The sequence below is a fragment of the Clupea harengus genome, chromosome 3, assembly GCF_900700415.2.
Source record: "Clupea harengus chromosome 3, Ch_v2.0.2, whole genome shotgun sequence".
NCBI lineage: Eukaryota > Metazoa > Chordata > Actinopteri > Clupeiformes > Clupeidae > Clupea > Clupea harengus.
The window spans coordinates 30,822,713-30,843,035 of NC_045154.1; the positions used below are offsets into that span (position 1 = coordinate 30,822,713).

The window sequence follows — 20,323 nt, forward strand, 5'->3', positions numbered from 1 at the left end:
AACAGCCCTGTTACTCTTTTGATCGGATCACTGTGACAACAATGTCATATAAAAATCCACACCAAAGTCTACCAGTCGTGGTTGAAAATGCGTCTGGAATGTACACGCCCTGCAGAGAACTTAAAAAAAAAAAAAAAAAATACCGGTGGGAGGTCAAAGGAAAGAGAGCTTTACATTTTATCTATTACTTTAACAGCATTCAAACTTTACTTCGTAGCTCCAGAACTGTGAATCTCTGTTGACGTTTCTGAGTTAAGTCATTGTTTTAACTGTGTGCTTTCAGCGGTGCAAAGGTACATTTTGAGAGACAGAGGTCATCCATAAAGCATGCTCTGACCATTTAATGCAGCAGGCTGATGATTTAAGCCCAGTGTTGTCCCGGGCGCGCTCCCTCCTCTGTTTTTCTGGCCTTGGCGGAGAGCGAGCGGAGGGCTCCCTCTCCCTCTGGCTAATTTACTGGGCTTACATTACTGAGCAACGCTGCTAGTTGTCACTGCTTGCCATGCTCTCCGCCGCTGGGCGCCTCCAGAACTAACCACATCAGTGAGAGTAATGAAGCTGACACGCAGGGGGCTATGATGAAGCAGCCAGGGCCGAAGGGGGAGGGAGGAGGAGGAGTGGGTGTGTGTGTGTGTGTGTGTGTGTGTGTGTGTGTGTGTGTGTGCGTGCGTGCGTGTGTCTGTGTGTGTGTGTGTGTGTGTGTGTGTGTGTGTGTGTCTGTGTGTGTGTGTGTGTGTGTGTGTGTGTGTGTGTATGTGTGTGTGTGTGTGTGTGTGTGTGTGTGTGTGTGTGTGTGTGTGTGTGTGTGCGTTCATGACTGACACTCTCTGAAAGCGACCAGCTCGGATTGGAAAAAAGCCTCAGGCACCGAGAAAACTTTGCAATATGTGGTTTTTCAGCCACCCCATCCCCCTCCCTCAACTCCATCTCCTCGCTCCATCCGACCCGATCCATCTATCTCCATCCATCTCCATCTTTCACCCATTTTTTTTGCATTTTTTCCCTCAATATCTTTTGACCTATCTTTTGATCTTTTGAATTTCACACTTCCAGACCTTCTGACTTTCTTTTTTCTCTCTCTCTCTCTGTCTCTCTCTCTCTTCTCTACCTGTCTTGCTCTCGTTCCAATCCACACACCTCTTTTTCTTGTCAGGACTGATATGGCCACGTTCCACCAGGCAGTTGAGTGAAGCACGCTACTCCGGGATCCCATCATTGTGGTATGAGAGGCATTCAGGCTGTTGCGTCCAGCCTCATCCCTCCCTTCCTCCCTCCCCTTCAAAGCTTTTCTTACCCAGGGCCATAGCAGGCATAACAAAGGCATATGAGGAGGGATTGGCATTCACGAAAGCCTAGGGGCACTAGGAGATGGCAGGGCTTGCGGTTCCTCTTGGCAGACTTCCCTCCTGAGACTTTAGTAAGTCCGCAATTATGTTAGGTGTAAAAACAGGGGAGGTAATTTAACGTAAGGGCTTCACCCTCCTCCGTGCGCACGGTCGGGTTTTGAGGTTGTTGCCGGGGCCGCGCTCAGCGTTTGTGAGTCAGCCTCGGAACAACATGTGGCAACCTGCGACCGTTGTTGCAAATTAGCCCTGGCGGATGAGCGAGGGATCCGCCCAGCGTCAGGCACCACCGGCTCAGCACAGCTCAGAACCTGACTTAATGAACCCCTCAGTCAGCGCATACCTGCGTAAGCCCCCACCCGAATCGCACTGTTCTGTTTTGCATGTTACCAAGGAAGATATATTTACTTTTCTGTGGAAATGGAATATGGGGATCCTGTGGGATAAGTAATAAGGGCGTTGTGGTTTTCTTAATGTCAAGCAATGAATAATAAGCCTTTATCCTCTACAAACAGGAGTTTTAGAGTTTGAGAACGGCACAAATATATCCCTCTGATATACAGAGTCACTGGAATGGATCCCAAAAGCCTGGCACAGTTAGAGGAAGCCATTTGGAAAATCTGACTTTGCATCAGAAGACACTGGCATATGTGCCTCACTATGGTGCAATAAAGCCGAGAAGGGAGATCTGAGACAAGCCCTTAAAATTGCTTTATGAGAACATAATAACTGCAGTTTAGGCCTAATCTCTGCCCAATCAAATGTAAACCTTCGGATTGCGCGGGTCAGTCTATGTGATTGTAAGGGTTTACCCTTGCATTGCTGTCTGTCTGGCGCGTGACCCCTCCCCTGTGATATGTGACATCGTATATGGCGAATGAATCTTCGTCTCAACACCGCCATATGTCGGTCTTAAGTCAAAAAGAAAGCCACATCATTCCAGTCATGAGGGCACTGAGTTCTTTGTCTTCTGATTAAAGAAGAAAGAATGTAGTCAGTCGACTGCACTGCAAAGCTGAGAACTACAGAATAGACTGTTATTACCTGTTTTTTCATCTTTGTATTTGTGTGGTGTTCCGAAATGTATAATTCTTTTGGCTTGGCTTCTCTGATTCACACGTTTGCTATGCAAATTACTGACAAAAGGTGCTGATAGTAGAGTCACACCCTACCCATTTAATTGATCGTGTCAGTCTGTGCTGGAGTTCGTTAAGTATAATGCTGAAGGCTGGAATCATCACAAACTGTCTGGACGGGAATCGCCTCCCTTCTGCTCACTGGGGAAAACTGCTCTGGGTGGGAAAAAAATCAACATTCCATCATAAAGGCATGAAAATTGTCTGCTTCAGTTTCTCAGAAATTACGCAGAGATGTAGGCAGAGAGGAGAAAAATCTAGCTTGAAGTCTGCTCAGTGGAATTCTCCAGAAAACCATATAGAGACGTGGCCTGGATTCACTTAGCTGCCTATTGCTGTTGTAATTAGGCCAACGGGCCACAGAGAGGGAGAGAGAGAGTTTGTGAGAGATTAAATCTGTGTGTGTGTGTGTGTGTGTGAGTGTGTGTGTGTGTGTGTGTGTGTGTGTGTGTGTGTGTGTGTGTGTGTGTGAGTGTGTGTGTGTTGGGGGTGGGGTGGGGGTTGGTGCATCTACCGAAACAGGTTGATGACATGATCCCCGCAAAATGTGTATTTATTCAGAAGTTAAATTAGTTTTAAAACTTTTCCAAACATCTTTTCCAAACACTTCCACCTGGCACCGGGAAAGCCGAGACGAGTCTTGGGATGATGTCAGGCTGTTATGACAGAGTGGGACTCTCACTTATTACCTTGCGTAAATAAACTCTCCTTCTTTGGTCCATTCGTGCCTTACATTTACCTCTCAGGAAAGAAAATTAAACACCAATCCGCCCAAGCGTCCTCCTGGGCTTTAAGACCTTGTCGCCGCTACTTAAGAACAGTTTAACTTCTTTCCCCGGCTTCTCAAAAATATCTCAAACACTCTACACTTTCTTTTTCCAGGGACCTGAAAAAAAAAAGTTGGAGAACACAGTTGAGAAGTAGGCAAACTTGAATGTAAGGAGTGGCGTTATTTCAACACGCTGCCCAGCTCTTATCTCAACATCTGAACATCAGGCAGATGTGAACCCTCAGAAGGAGTAAAACCCAGTCCGCCATTCCCCTGCCCTGGAGTCAATCTTCCTTGTGGGAAGCGTCGCTGAACACCTACTCCCACTGATAACACATTATTACATTTGCTTTTTATCAGCTTCAGAGGGTTAATGCCACAAGATAGGGCAAGAAGGAGAGAGGGAGTGTACACTGAAAGAAAAAGAGGGAGAGATTCCTGTATAACGGATTGCTGCAGGACCACGTGTGTGTTAAGCAAAGAATCCTTCCCGTGGTTTTATTTCTTGGGTTTTGGCCTGAGTATAGAGGGAGTGGGACAGTAGCACTGAGTGTAATTTCTCTGTTGGCTTTAAATGGGTAGCATTACCGCCTAACTGCAGTCTCACGTTGCATGTAGGCCCAGGTAGTAATTACTAACGTACCGAGCTGTAATTTTAAACCTGATTCCCAACAGAAGAAACAGCCCATCTACAGAGGTTATGGCTTTGAAATGATTTACTCACCGTAAGTTATGTGAAAGATCTGTTAGGGGGGGAAATGCCAGCCGTATGTGCCCTTTCTCCTGTTTAACGTTTCATTTCAGCTAAATGGCAGGTTTCATATAGACATTGATATTTCTAAACCCACTCAGACTGTAAAGACATCTCCCGGCATGAGGTCAAACCCTACCGTATCTTTCCCCTGTGTTTGACCTGGGCCATTTTATACCTGAAGCAAACTCAACTGTTCCAAGTTCAGTGTAGAAGTGGTAGACCTCTTCTTTGTGTGCATTGCAAATCCATCTTCCATGCATTGTGTATTCAATTCTGGTGCCTTATGATTTTACATTAAAGCCTATAACTGAATTGATGATACTAATGAACTAAAATAATTGTTTTACAATCATTCTGACCATTCAAATGCAGGCATGCATAAGGAGAGAAATGCCTTTTTTCTCTGTCTCTCTCGTTCTTTATCTATTTCTCTTTCCCATCGTCTCTTCTTCTCTCTATGGCAGCTGCTTCCTATTCCCCTCACATGGAACACAAAGCGGTCTGTTTGCCCAGTAATCAACACACTTCCTCTCCAATAGAACAGCTGAGGGGTCGCCGTGGCGACGATGCCAGTGCCACAATCACCACCTATTCATACCCACCTCCACCCCGTCCCCCCCCCCCCCCCCCCCCCCCCCCCGCCCATCTCCCGACCCCCAGGATCCAAGCATTACCTAAAGGTTACCTAACCATTCCAGTTGCCGTAGGAGCACAGAGAGGAGAGGAGAGCTATCGAGCTCTCTGACGCCGGGGATCAGAGAAGAACACTTTGTGCTCGAAGCGAATGAGTGTTCCTCATTAGACCTCTGAAACCTCTAATCTGCTGGGGAACAATACTGCCTAACATGGGCCCGGCTCGCACAAACACAGGCTCGATTCACATGGAGCAGTGATGAGCAACCACATGCAAAGGCATATAATCCTTGCCTCCTGGTCCGAGCACCATGGCTTAGGGGCTGCGGTGTAATGTGGACCCTCTTCATGGGTGGCTGGCTTTTATGAGCTTTACCAAAAGGGCACCAGATGACCGCAACAGGCCTCAGTTGTGTTGGTCTCCTTATTGATTTAGCCATGTATGAATATGTTTAATTCATGTATAAGTTCAGTATTTACAGTAGTAGTAGTAGTAGTACTTTAGTGCTTTTAAACATCACGTCACCTCAACAGTTTTTTCCCCCAAGCAATAGCCCTCCTAAATAGCTCTCACACACGAACTTTATCGCACTTTATTTAACTTTATTTAACATTATTATTGTTGCACTACCTCCATTTATTATTTTGCTCATACTGGTACTATCTGTCCTTGTATTGTTGTTCTGTGTTGTCTTGTTGTTCTATTTGTGATACTATAGCCTGCATGGAGAATACCAAAAAAAATGCCTAGTATCTGTATACATGGCGAAATAAAGTTGAATTGAATTGAATTTAGTGCTTTTAAGTACATTTATGACCTTGGCATTTTCAGTGTGATGGTTTTCTGCCGCCAGTCTTCTCTACTCTCTCCTCTCCTTGGTGTGTCTTTCCTCTTATGTCCATATCAAACACTTTAACACCACAGTTTAATCTCTCTAAATTCAGTGGATTCAGAGTTTTTTACCTGAACAACCACTACTGGTTGTACTTTTCCCCCCTTTCTCTCTCTCTCTCTCTCTCTCTCTCATCATCACCAGTTCCTATTTTCTCTCCCTCTCTCTTTCTTACTCTCTGAAATTGCGGTGGTTTCCATTTCCTGCGTGACATCACTGACAAACACGATCCAATGCTTTGCTAATGTTACAGTAATTGCTATTCCTCTGGCAAACACCTTGACAAGAAAACGAACAATGGGAGAGCTATGTGTTCTCCATCCAGTTTCTTTTGTGATGATTATCAGTGAGCTGTCCCTCTTTCCAGTCTCATTACTGTTCAATCGCTTAAGGCAACAGAGACCTAATACTAAAATACAATGGCTGTATAATTCTAGTACTTACGTGAATGTGCATTCATATTGACTTTTTCCATCTATTTCTCTCTCTCTCTCTCTCTCTCTCTCTCTCGCTCTCTCGCTCTCTCTCTCTCTCTTCCTGTTCTACTGAGTGTGAACTGTATACAGTATAGAGCTCTTAAGAGGTTGCTTTTTTTCTCATTATGAAAACATTTCCAGTGTCCCTGTAGTCAAGGTTAAATTTGAGATTAAAGAGTTTATTTTTATTTTATGGGGATAAATCTCCCTTGGCATCTTTCAACACATCAATAGCAAGTGTTGAAAGGGACCCTTTTTTTACTCTCTCTCTCTCTCTCTCCCATTCTTGTTTGAAGTGCTGTTTCAGTAGACCCTGATCTCTCTTGGTAACATTTGTTTGGAATATAACAGGTTCCTATGTGGCCTCTCTGCAGACGTTAACCACTTACATTATCCCATATGGGGTAAATGATAGGGGTAGGAGATGCGGAAATCCCCCCTACGCCTCTTATTTTTTTTTTTTTAAAACACTGCTGGCCTCGGTAATTGCCAAGAAGAGCACCTTGATTCACTTTCATGGTCATTAAAAGAAAGCGTCAGCGTGATTAGACAAGATGTGGAGGTGAAGAAGAAGAAGAAGAAGAAGAAGAAGAAGAAGAAGAAGAAGAAGAGGAAGTAAATGGGCTCTTTTATTCACAGACAGTTGAGTTGTGTGGCTTGAGAGGCTAAGTGAATGGATATTCAAATAAAAGCTTTTAGAATAAAATGTACACGTGTTTCTTGAGTAATTCAGTAAAATCAACCCTGGCTCTGCTTTCACTACTTAACCAAATTGAAGTTGTGATCGTGAACTTTATTTTTGTTCATACAACTGTAGCAAAACATCCTTCATGCATGTTGACTGCTTCATAAACGGACATGGGAAGAAAAAAAATGAAGTGAAATGTATCTCAAAGGTCGTTTCCAGTCCATTGGTGGGTCAAGTGTGTGACGTTATTGCGAGAGGTCTTTTTGTCTTTCGGGTTTATCTATCTCTTGGCACATCAGAAATGAAGACAGAGTTTTGGGCACCAGAGCAGGGCTGCGGCACATGGCAAGCTAGGTCCTGCAGCCTCTCATCTGTCTTACTGAACTCCATTTTGGCCCACATTCTGTACCTGTTGCATCAGGACTTCCACCAACACACCCACATGCACACACATAGCTACTGCATGATTAATTTAGGTGGTTTCTGTTTTTTTGTAAGAAGCTGATGCCTTTGACAAGTACCCGTGTGCCAATGTTTGCATTTGTGTAGGTGTGTGAGTGTGTGTGTGTGTGTATGTGTGTGTGTGTTTGTGTGTGTGTGTGTGTGTGTGTTTGTGTGTGTGTGTGTGTGTTGTGTGTGTGTGTGTTTGTGTGTGTGTGTGTGTGTGTTTGTGTGTGTGTGTGTGTGTGTGTTTGTGTGTGTGTGTGTGTGTTTGTGTGTGTGTGTGTGTGTTTGTGTGTGTGTGTGTGTGTGTTTGTGTGTGTGTGTGTGTGTGTGTGAGTGCGTGTGTGTGTGTTGCATGCATGCATGGCTGTCTGTCTGTCAACCCCCAGTCAGTTTCTCCAGGCGGGGGTTAATTGGAGTTTATCTTGTTCCCCCGGGGGCATACAAGTGTTTGGCTTTCCCCTTCCCTGACGGAGGGTGAGGGCGGAGGAGCTGTCGGCCTGCATTATCCCATAAATGATGGAGCCCGGATGAAAGCCATTACCAGAGATAGGGCTGCATGCTGATGGGGCGAGAGAGGCCCATGGTCAGCTATCGTTTGACAGACAGCCTTCAATCACCCAAACCTATCATGCAGCATAGCGTAGACCAACACAGTTCCTGAGGCTCTGAGTTTCGTGTTTTTTTTTATCCTGATCTACAAGGCTGATGTGAGGGAGGGCTGTGCCCATGGAGCTGCGGCACAGTTTCCATTTCCATGTGAGTGACAGCCATCACTCACCACACCCATGACAGAGATCAGAGGAGGCAAGGTGTCCTTGTTAAAAACCTAGTTTAAAAACCCTGGTTAAAGCCGAGGTAAAATACTTTGTTAATACCTAGTTTAAAAACCCTGGTTAAAGCTGAGGTAAAATACTTTGTTAATACCTAGTTTAAAAACCCTGGTTAAAGCTGAGGTAAAAGACTTTGTTAATACCTAGTTTAAAAACCTGGTTAAAGCCGAGATAAAAGACTTTAGCAATACCTAGTTTTCTGTCTGATTTACAAATTTGACTACTGGGCTTGATCATGATCTGATCATGAAGTCAAAAAGTTCTAAGATGTATTGATTTACAACATTTCTCCATTAATACACATTCTCAGAGGCATTGTTGGTAGAAAGGGGGAACAAATCCTCTTGTTCCAGCTACTGTATTTGAGCATGCGTTGCCTTTAGGCACTGCCTTCCGTCATTTCTTGCATTTGTTCCATAAGGGTGTTTGTCGTGGGAGGCGGTCTCGCTTCGCCGACACCCAGGCCCCTCATAATATCTCGCATCTGACGTCCGTTATCAGCACACACCATAACTGGAAGACAAAACACGGCCTGATGAAACGCCTTCTGAGACCAGAGGCAGGGTGTGCTCGTGAGACAGTGGGGTAAAACTGAGCCGAAAGCCTCTGACAATCATTCCAGATGTCCATAAAGAATTTGTTCTCAAAGTTAATGAAATGAATCGAAGCAAAGCTTTTGACAGTACGAAGCCGCGCTGGCTTCAAATCAAAGTTTGTCTCAATGCCAGGTGTCAAACCACAACACATATTTGTTCTCATTACCTACAACTAGCGTCGGGGGGAATGTCTCCTACAAGGTGGTCCCCAAGCAAGAATAAACAAAGTTGCTTTTATTTCCTTTTAATTACATGTCAAAAAAAAATAAAACATCCAGGTGAATGAGGTGTGTATCCAGGAAGAAAATCACGCCTGTCTGACTCCAAGGATTATGGGTAATTACAGGAACTGGATCCAGGCATTAACACAACAGCTCAGAGCTGCCTCTGTGTCAGTATCACACAGTCGAGACAGTGAAAAATAAACACTGACTTAATAAGACTTCACATGAAATGGCTCCCACAGACAAACTACCACGTTGAGAACCTTTTATAGTGAGGGTGAACTCACACGGTGTTATTTATATGATTATTTTTCCTTCTCGCTCACATGAGTGGAGGACAGAAACAGGAAGGCTGATGGTGGCCAGTCTCGTCATTTTTTTCTTTTGCGATTGCCATGGGAACTGAGCAGCAGTGAAAAAGTGACAGGTCGGATTTGGCAAAAGACTGAGAAAAAGGGTCCTCTATACAGGAAAGGCCACAACACACACTCTCACACACACACTCACACACACACTCACACACACACATACGCACACACACACACACACACACACACGCACACACACACACACACACACACACACACACACACACACACACACACACACACACACACACACACACACTCCACACCAACAACGCTGGATGTCCTCTAGCAGCACCAGACCCTCCACAAGGTCAATCAGACACAGAGCCCCCTGCCCAAGGGTACCCCTCCCCCTCCCTCTCCCTGTCAGCCCACAGGAAAAGCTCCCCGCTAGGTCTGCAGATCTGAGAGCAGGGCCCTCACCCCTCCAGACCCCAGCAACAGCAGGAGAGACGGAGCGAGGCGCTGAAACAGCTCACTGATCAGCGTAATCAGAAATGGGGGTATCCAATGTGGGTGGGTTTACAAGTGTGCAAACACTCCAGAGTGGACAAGCTCTAGGGCCGGTTTCACAAAGGTATTTTAGACTGGTCTCTAGTGTTAGGCCAGTCTTAAATTCTAAACTAATTAGTCTAATGCAAGTAAAAGAAATTAAGACTGACTCATTGTAAGCCATAGACAAATAGACACCCTACCCAACTCAGGCCTAAGACCCATGTTACCATGGAACGTCACAATAGGTTAACGGTCAACCATTAATCTTAAAGGTAAAAATAGGAATGAAAAATTACAGTAACAAAATAACATTCTTACTCAAATATTTTAGTAATTGTAAGAACCCTTTTTTTATTTACTTTATTTTATTTGATAACATACTTCACTGAATTTTCCAAGTAAAATGTTCTTGTAACTATCGAATTATTCCAAAAGATAAACAATTTCTGCTGGGATAAAGAGATCTTAGAGGTTGGATGATGTCGGCCATTTTTTTGTACTTTGAAGTCTTAATTTACCCAGAATTCATTGTACTGTAGTCCTGCTTCAGGTAGTGAAGAACTAAACTGCTTGGTGCAACAGATTAATGTAGTTGTCTATGTGAAGCCTGACTATGTTTTATGTGAAAGCCTTTGAGAAACCGGCCCCTGTTCAGATATGGCTATGACTTCAATGCCAACAGTTGATAGTGTCTCACCTGCATCATACAAAGCTGCAAAACCACAAAAAAGAATATTAAGAAAAAGCGGTTGGTATGCTATGAGTTATTTGAGATTATAATAAATCTCTGTAATAGTCATACAACAGTGGTCAAAGTGTGTTTAGTAAGGGAAACCTGGGCACATAGAGGAGAACGGCTGTCTGGAACAACGATCAGTTCTCTTTTGCAGACAAGGGCTAAGCTTACATTTCATAAAGGGCATAGTTATAGCATAGTTATATGTTAATAGCTGGGGCTGCAGAGGTTAATCCACTCAACTTTCTACACTGTACATAATCTCCCAAATCCCAACACCCATAGTTCCTATAGAAAGACCAGTTGAAATGATTGAACTTACAAATTAGGTAATGTGAAGACTTCAGCCTTCAGACCAAGGACTCGCTGTGGCTTCACAAATACAGACACATTTCCTGTGAAGACAGAAAACTTGGTAATGTTTCATTTGATATCATCTGCACTTTAATGTGATATTATTTGACTGTAACACAATGCCATCAACATGTGTGAAAAATATTTGGCCTAAAACTCATTTGCTGTGAGGTGATGTCTGCGCTCTGTTTTTCATTTAAAGAAAGGAAACCTAAAGAATACATGCAAACATGTGCAGACTGAGACTCACAAAATCAATCCTGACAGATAAAAGAGAACGAAAGAAAGCTCTTTCCTCCAAGATGAAAGCCCTGCCTTATCACTGACAGCCGATAGCCCTTCTGAACACTGGAGCAGCCTGTTGCACAATCTAGCCCCATCTTCCCGGACATTACTCATTGGGCTTTTCCGATCTCCAATCCCTCTTTAGGGAGATCCGGAGAGCTTTCCTACCTTTTGGTCAAAAAAGCATCCTGTTTGTTGTGTGAGTGTGTGTGTGTGTGTGTGTGTGTGTGTGTGTGTGTGTGTGTGTGAGTGTGTGTGTGTGTGTGTGTGTGTGTGTGTGTGTGTATGTGTGTGTGTGTGTGTGTGTGTGTGGGGGGGGGGGGTTTGAGGGGGGGGGTCGGGACGTCGAGACAGAGATCTTGTGTCTGGATGACGGGTCATTTAGTGGAGTGGCTCAACGTAGAGGAACGTTAAAGGTCTGCTCCGCATGTGTGGACAGTGGCAACCGACACCACTTGGACCATGACCATTCCCATTTACCGTACGGCTCGGACACATCGCGGGAAACTAAATCCTCTTAAAAAGAACTCAGCCCAGGCATGTTGACAGGCTGACAACAACACACAGGCTGAGGGTATGTGTTATTCATTATAACAAAGGGCTCATAAAAACCATGAAACACCCAAACGATGCCGCAGCGAACTGCATAAGTGTTTCAAAAGCACAATGTTGAAAACAAACAGCAAGCCCCCGAAAAGAAAGAAAGCTTAGCTCAAACTAACCCTTGCAGCGTTCTGTGCCCTGTCCTTTAATTATGGTAAAAGGCTTTGTCCGATATCACTCAGGGCCTGCTCCTTGACCTCTGTTTATCCCTGGGGGTGCCCTGCTGGTGTGACCCCAGCCTTGGGTCAGAAGTGTATAGCTAGGCTAATCAGCTTCCAGGGCTGGGCTGGGTGGCTGTGGCTCTGGACCTGTGGTTTTGAGCTATGGTATTTCTTCTTGTTTACTCTCCCATTCTCTCCAACCGCATACTACTCACACAAACACTAATTAGCTCCACACGTTTCTGAATGCTGCTCTGTTCGTCCCACCAAACTGACGAGTGGAATATTGTATTGCAGTTTGTAGTATACAAGATAGACCTGAGAAAATCCCCTGTCAAAAGGAGGCCAAGGCAAGTTTGACTTAATTTATCTGGTTCGAGTTACGGGGATTTATTGAAACCATGAGGGTGAGTCCTAACAAACTGATGATGCCTTACCATAAGACAAAAGAGGGGATGGTCCCGAGAGATCGGTGGTGTGTTTTCACCAACAAGAGCAAACAAAGTTAAGTAAAGAGTAATGTGTTACTCTGGTTCCTGGCAAATGTTCCTGAAGTGTCATTAATCCTTAAAGGATACAGGATCATTTAAGGGAAGTGAAGAGGAGCTGATAGCGTGGATGTTAACACTTAACAACATGTTTACAAATGAAAAAGCTGCACGCTTAGCATGGATGTGTCACGCATAGAGGAACGATTGATTTGTTTATTCAAATATTCCAACAGGCATAACTAGGCAGCATTTCAAAACCATGAGTCAACTGCTGTTCTTCAGTCAACATTAAAGTATTATATGAGCTTCTAACATCTGCTGGTGTTTCATGTCCACATGCGACCGAGCTGAGTTTGAGCAGGATTTCCTCATCGTCAGCTACTCAGGCCGTATTAATAAGACATAACTGCACAAGTTCTTTACATCAAGTAACCGTATCGCTTTTTATCGCTCTACAACCCCTCGCTTGTATTTGTTTTCACTTTAGTCCCCATGGCCAGTGTTAAAAGCGCTAGTGTTGTCTGGTCTCCTCTTCGTCTGTGTTGGCTGTTTTATTCATTTGTGTAATCGGATAAAGCTGAACAGCACACCTCTGGGCATGCAACAGTATCACTTCAACTCTTTTCTCTCTCTCTCTCTCTCTCTCTCTCTCTCTCTCTCTTTAAGCCGCACACTTAATTTAAGTGAGCCTCTCTCCAGGCAGTCCTGGGGTTAAAGAGGTCAGCACCTCTGTGGCGGAGGCAACTGTAATCTGTACCAGCTTTCTGGAGAAAAAAAAAAAAAAAAAAAAATCACCTAACGGACCCGGCGTACCTGCAAACCTCCCACCGGTAGTTTCAAAGCCAGACTTTGACTTCCAACTTTTGGCTCATTCATCATCGGAACGTGTGCGAAGTTTGAACATGTTAACCACCTCCTGGGATATTCAGCTAAGTGGTTTTAAAGCATTTCAGGCAGTCACTGATATTGGTGCGTTGGAGGGCATCCCCACCCGCTTGCGTGCAGGCGTCAGTCTGCGTTCCCACAGTCATATCAGCTGTTCACTGCTGTTGACGCTGATCATGCAGTTACCCGTGTCAACAGAATCTGGAATCTCGAGTTTTTCCACCCGTGTAGCTAGCTAGCGGGGCCTCCTCTGACACAGTTAGCGCTGCTGCCAGAGGGCCAGGGAGGGTACAGGCCAGTTGCGTAAGTGTTCGAGTTTTACTCCGGCGCCCTCTGGCCCTGATGCCCCATTAGGAGTAGCTCGTAAAGATAATGGCAGGCAACCCCTATGCCAAGGTGCCACAGCCAGCCCCAGATCAAGGTCAGAGATAGACGTCTGAGCTCCCCACCAGAGAGGCAATTGTGTATGTGTGTGTGTGTGTGTGTGTGTGTGTGTGTGTGTGTCTGTGTGCATTTGTCTGTCTGTCTGCCTGTCTCCTATTGCGTTTCACTGCTTCCTGTCGTCGTTACCTCAGCCTCACTCTCGTCTCTCTCTCACTGCCTCCACTTGTTGCAGTTCCCACTCAATTTATCACCTCATTTTCTGTTTCTCTCAGTTTCTTTTTTCTATCTTGTCTCTTATTCCATCACTTCACTCTCTCTCTCTCTCTCTCTCTCTCTCTCTCTATCCCTCTCATCCTGCTTTTCCCTCCCTTCATCCCTCCCTTTATGTCTCTTGGGACATCTCACAGCCAGAATCCCCTCCCTCTCTTTGACTCCAGGCTGCCGGTGATCCTCTGAAATGACTAACCCAGCAGGAAGTAGCATGTAGCGGTGCCGCGTATGTGTGTGTGTGTGTGTGTGTGTGTGTGTGTGTGTGTGTGTGTGTGTGTGTCTGCACTTGGGGAAGTGAGGTATTTGGCTGCTGCTGCCTGGCATAAGTGAACCTAGGGCTTTAGAAAATCACAAACACATTGAGAAGGAGAGCAGTGTTTCTGACCAGAGGGCCCACTCGCACTTGGAGGAAATGAGAGGGTCGCGACCAAATGGGCTCAAATGAGAGCCCTGCAGGGACCTAAGAGCACACACACACACACACACAGACACACACACACACACACAGACACACACACACACAGACACATGCACATACACACGCACAGACACACACACACACACACACACACACACAGACACACACACACACACACAGACACACACACACACACACACAGACACATGCACACACACACAGACACACACACACACAGACACATACACACGCACAGACACACACACACACACACACACACACACACATACACACACACACACACACAGACACATGCACATACACAGGCACAGACACACACACACACACACACACACACACACACACATACACACACACACAGACAGACATATCTACACACACATATAGACAGACATACATACACACAGACATGTTAACACTCAGATTAAAACACTGGTCTCTTCATCCCATACATACACACACACACACATGGCACACACACATACAATCTCTCTTTCGCTCTCTTGCAGGGAGAGGAAATGAAAAGGGTCGCGTCTGAGACATCTTTATGTAGACGATGAAACAGCCTTACTTTACCTTCGGTAAATGAAAGCAATCGGATGCACACACACACATGTGCAGAGCAGCTGGACCGTGGTAAATCTGGTCTTGTTTCGTTCAGATCTGCCTTCCTAATCTGGGCCACCTCAACGAGGACTCGAGGGGCTTTGGTCCATAGGGCTTTTGCCGTGGTTATTTCCGTAATAGGCACAGCATTGAGAGTCATGGAGAGTCATGGTGGGTTCAGAGGGTTTATTTTTTTTTACCGGAATCAGGTGTTTCCCTTGCAAGCCCATTGGAAAATCCAGTCAAGCACCTGAGTTATTAAAAAATAATCACTGTGTAAAATCTTCTGAGGCCTAAGACTGTTGACTGAACTCCATTTTTTAAGAGTCACCAGTGTAAGCGATACTAACTGCTACAGTACATGAGCTCTTTCATTTGGGATGATGTCATGCTACGGGAAATGCCCGGTGATAAGTAAAGGACAGCGAGTCTGTGAATATTTCATGGTTTCTTTGCCCTTGATCTTTCTGTGTGTGTGTGTGTGTGTGTGTGTGTGTGTGTATGTGTGTGTGTGTGTGATTTATGGGATGTGTGGAACGTTCGTCATGACATGCAATGTTTTATATCACTGCTGCTGATACGGTCACATATATTACAGATGACATCACACACATTCTTATTTCAGCATGAATGAAATCACATTTTATTTAATTCCAAGGCCATACATCACTGTAAACACTGCAATTAGAAAATGTTGAGATTGGGAGGTTCATCAACTTTTTGCTGGATATTTGAGATGTGGTGTTCCCTTAACAAAACTGAGCCACAGCGCGCTTGACTGAAATAGATGATAAATAGATCAAATCATAGATGTTGGCGTAAGTAATTTTTTCCAAACAATATTGTCGAGGTATTCTTTCAACCATGCTTACGCTATGTTGCTCACGAGCCTTTTCACTTGTAATGCTGTGTTCCTGTTTGTATAGGTTATGCTTTCTTTTTCTAGAAACACTATTCAATTAGTTTGAAAATTCTCATAAACAGAAGGGTTAAATGATGACATAATTGACATGTTTAGTTTGTGTAAAATGTGTTTATTTGAATATGTGAAGCCGTGAAGACCATAAACGTGGCACTCATTATCTTATAAACACATAAAAGACATATTTTGATTTATGGATTTGAAAAGGCAGAAAGTGAAATAAGAAAGTTTTACTCGATTACAAAATTACATTATTTAACCTTTCTCTCTCTCTCTTTCTCTCTCTCTCTCTCTCTCTCTCTCTTTCTCTCTCTCTCTCTCTCTCTCTGTCTCTCTCTCTCTCTCCCTCTGTCTCTCTCTCTTTCTTTCTGTGTGTGTGTGTGTGTCTGCAGAGCTATGTGAAATGAACAGAACATGGGTGTTCCAGGCCCCTGACGGAACCCTGCAGAAGCCCACCATGCTGCTGGACGAGTCCAAGGAGAGGCTCTTCATTGGGGGCAGAAATGTCCTCTTCTCTCTCAGCCTGGAGAGGGTCAATGTCAACCACAGCGAGGTGTGTGTGTGTGTGTGTGTGTGTGTGTGTGTGTGTGTGTGTGTGTGTGTGCGCGTGTGCGTGTGTGTGTGTTTGTGTGTGTGTGTGAGTCCACGTTCATCACTAGGGTCTTTTCATCCCGTAGGGTCAGAGGATCAACAGACCAGCAGTCTGGGTGTGCTCTCTGTAGTTAGTGTTTCTGTTTGATTCTTCACACTTCTTTATTTGATTACTGGCAGCTCAACCCCTTAATCTCTGTTTAGCCATCCAAACACATACCAGCTGCACCCTCTAAACTCTCTCTCCCTCTCTCTCTCTCTCTCTATCTTTCTCTCTCTCTCTCTCTCAATTCAATTCAATTCAATTCAAAGAAGCTTTATTAGCATGAATGTTTTCAACACTATTGCCAAAGCTGATTCAATACATACATATTACATACACATACAGAAGGACAAATATAATGAACAGAGTTGATTAAAAATAAATAAATAATAAACAATAAACATAACAATGAACAATACACATACAGTTAGTTTGGGATTTGGTTTTTCTCTCTCTCACACACAAACACACACACTTCCATTAAATCAGTGTTTTTTTTACATATATATAAATTTGGATTGAATAAAGCTGATGGAACCGCTGAACTTCTATCCAGCCCTCAGTGCATTGCATTCGTTCACCTCAATTACACAGAATAATGGGGGCCGCACAGCAACATCTCACTGTCAAATGCATCGCTAATGCAAATAGACCTTTATATCAAAATGTATTCCATATCCAATACGAAACAGACCTATTGAGTTATTAGAGTCCATAATTACAGCATCTTGAAATATTGTTGTGATTAACTTCAGTTCCCTAGCGTAATGACAGGAACAGATATTATAATGGGTTTAGCAGGTCAGGTTAATGTGATGCTTACCATGTGCACACCCCATCGCTTAGATATGTGACCTCTGCTGTCATAAAGTCATCGGGGGTGTTTATGAAGTACCAGACATATTCATAAACCAGACACCGCTAGTGACTAAAGACTTTGCTCCAGGTCAAGGGCTTTTTATGTCTCTGATTCCGGCATAAACATAGTTAAAATCAAAGAATGACGTCAAAAGGCAGCATATGGCACTCGTGAAAAGTCTCTCTCACTTCCCTGGGCGTGAGACAGGGGTTGGAATGGGGGATGACTGCATATAAGGTTATAGTATGACAAGAGCTTAGACTATGTATGGCTATGAGTCTGTGAAGGGTTTATGTCTGAATGCCTGCTATGCGTGCAATTGTTCTAACACACACAATCACACACACACACACAATCACACACACACAAACACACACACACACACACACACACACACACACACACACACACACACACACACACACACACACACACACACACACAGACACACCTTCACTAGATTTTTCTCATCTTATATGTGATGTTTGTAGTTAATAATTGTGTACGAACTGCTGAACCTCTACAACATGTTATTCATTATGTTACATTCATTGTGTTACTCTTTCACTTCAATTAAGGAGAGCTGACAGTAACAAGTTCCATCACACACCTACTTACAGTCACTCAATCCAGGTCACATTATTATCATGGAGCATGAATGTGCACTTAAATATAAATACACATATTTTTGTGCGTTTGTGTTGGTATAGTTGTATATGTCTGAGTCTGTGCAATTGTGACTGTCAAATGCTTGCCCTCTCAGATCCATTGGGCCGTGTCTGATGATCAAGTGGAGGTGTGCTTGAAGAAGGGACGGGAGAAGGTGTGTTCTAATTCGCTTAATCTTCCTGACACGAGTATATATATATATATATGGCGGCGCAGTTTGCTGAAACTGCATAACTCTGGGCTGAACCTGCCAGCGCCGCTGCCACTGTGTGTGTGAAGGGAATTAATAGTCAGGATTAACAACAGAGCTCGTCTTGAATAGTACGACAGTAAAATTCCCACAGTCAACAATTGGTTTAAAGATTGATGGCTCACCCATAAAAGTGCTTGACAGGAAAAATTATGGAATCTCTCTTTCACTCACATACATACATACTCTCTCTCTCTCTCCCTCTCTCTCTCTCTCTCTCTCTCTCTCTCTCCCTCTGAAACTCTCTCTCTCCTCCCTTCTGTCTCTCTTTCCCATCTTTGCAGTCGGAGTGTGCCAACTACATAAAACTGGTGCAGCAGTACGACGACACCCACCTGCTGGCCTGCGGGACTGGAGCTTTTAACCCTATGTGCACCCACTTGAAGAAAGGACACTGGAACGAGGTGAGACATCCTACAGCAACAGACGACATCGGGGGTCTCAGTCCCACGCTAACGGCTACGCATGGGCGTGACGTCCAGCTACGCTGAAAGCATGCACACAGGTCCAGACACTCCACCAGAGATCAAATTAGTTCTCTTCACTGTGCCTCTTTGTTCGAAACCAGCGGCCCTTAAAGCCGAACAGAACACCGGTGCATAACAGAGGTGCGCTGCCAACCTGTTCAGAGGTGGGCATCTGCCAGTTTTCATACAATACATCTTAATATTCGATATCGTGCAATATTACACGAGGAGCACGCGTGAAGTGAACCTTAAAGCATTTAGTGGCACACCAGGTGCAGTCTCCAGGCTTGCCAAGCTCTCAGGGACTGATTATAGGACCTGTGTGCATGTGTGTGTGTGTGTGGCTGTGTGTGCCTGTGCGTGTGTGTGTGTGTGTGTGTGTGCGTGTGCTGGGAAGTTGTTTTTGTCCAGAGAGGCACACAGGGCCAGTGGCTCAGGGCTCGGGCTCAGGCTCTCTGGACTTGTCCACTGAGAGGAGAGGAGTGCTGGAAGCTGCGTGTGTTTTGGGGGGGTCAGGGGTGTGTGTTTATGTGAAAAAAAGAGAAAAATTCTGCCACATTTCCTTTGTCTTTCAAGTTGTGGCTTTGCTGTAGCCACCACGTCTACATTTCATCCAGTAATGGCCGGCTGTCTCAGCCATAAAGGTTTGAAATTTGGTTTGTTTTTCCTGTCATCAATTATACCTGGTCAACATGGCCTCATGTCCAGCACGCACCCTCTTTGTTATAGCCCAGCCCTCCGCACGCGGCTACTGCTTTGAACACTGGGTGCCAAATACTGAATCTGACTGATTAAATCCTGGCGTTTTTTGACACAATTGAACAGTTTCAGGATACGGTGTGGCTATATGAAAAAGAAGGGGCACTTATCGTCGATTAGTTTTGCCTTTTAGGCCGTAATGAATGAGGCCAAGATACTGTATCAGCAGTCTTTTTCCCAGGCGCCTCTTAAACACTTGCCAAGTTTTCTGCTCACCCATTTCCTCCTAGCCTCAACACGAGTTTAATGAGATCTTAGGTTCTGAAAAGACGCAGTGCTCAAGCCACACATCTCAAGCCAGGGATGGCGAGGTGTCCGGGGCAACAAGAGAGAGAGGAAGAGAGGGATAGAGAGAGAGAGAGAGAGAGAGAGTTTATTTTCACATGTGCGTGGCAGCTTTATCATTTCTCCGCTGAAAGGATCTACAACAGAGAGAAAACAAACATCCTCATCCTCTCCGGGGAGCTTGGGTCAAATTAAAGAGAGGCAAATTAAAGAGGAAAGCGGTCCGTCTGAGAGAAGAGAGGAGAGGAGAGTGGAGTGGAGGGAAGAGGGAGGGGAGGGGGGCAGAGGAGTTTCCCCATCTGCTGTCTGTGGTTTAAATGCTTGCCTGAGGGTCAGATCGAACTCATATGTGGCAAAGCCATGCATTTCTTTCTCTTTCTCTTTCTCCCTCATTCTTTCTTTCTTTCCTTCTTTCCTTTCTTTCTCTAGCTCACCCTGTCTTTTTTGTCTGTCTTTTTCCTACTCTCTGTCACTGTCTCCCTCTTTCTTTCTATCTCTCTTCTTTGAAAAGCTACACAGTTTCCACTTAAGATCAAATCACACCAACAAATAAACTTGCTGAAATATGCTGCTCCGGAGATCTAACTCATATGCGGGTTGGGAGCGGTGACT

General features: G+C 44.6%; 1 protein-coding gene across 1 annotated transcript in view; it reads left to right on the forward strand.

The window, feature by feature from the left end:
* Positions 1-20,323, forward strand: part of sema3e (sema domain, immunoglobulin domain (Ig), short basic domain, secreted, (semaphorin) 3E) — a 46,199-nt gene that overhangs the window by 2,615 nt on the left and 23,261 nt on the right. The window contains exons 2-4 of the mRNA XM_031565371.2: positions 16,181-16,341; positions 18,045-18,104; positions 18,485-18,604. Of these exons, the coding sequence (XP_031421231.1) occupies positions 16,181-16,341; positions 18,045-18,104; positions 18,485-18,604 (341 nt within the window). The remainder of the gene's footprint in view (positions 1-16,180; positions 16,342-18,044; positions 18,105-18,484; positions 18,605-20,323) is intronic.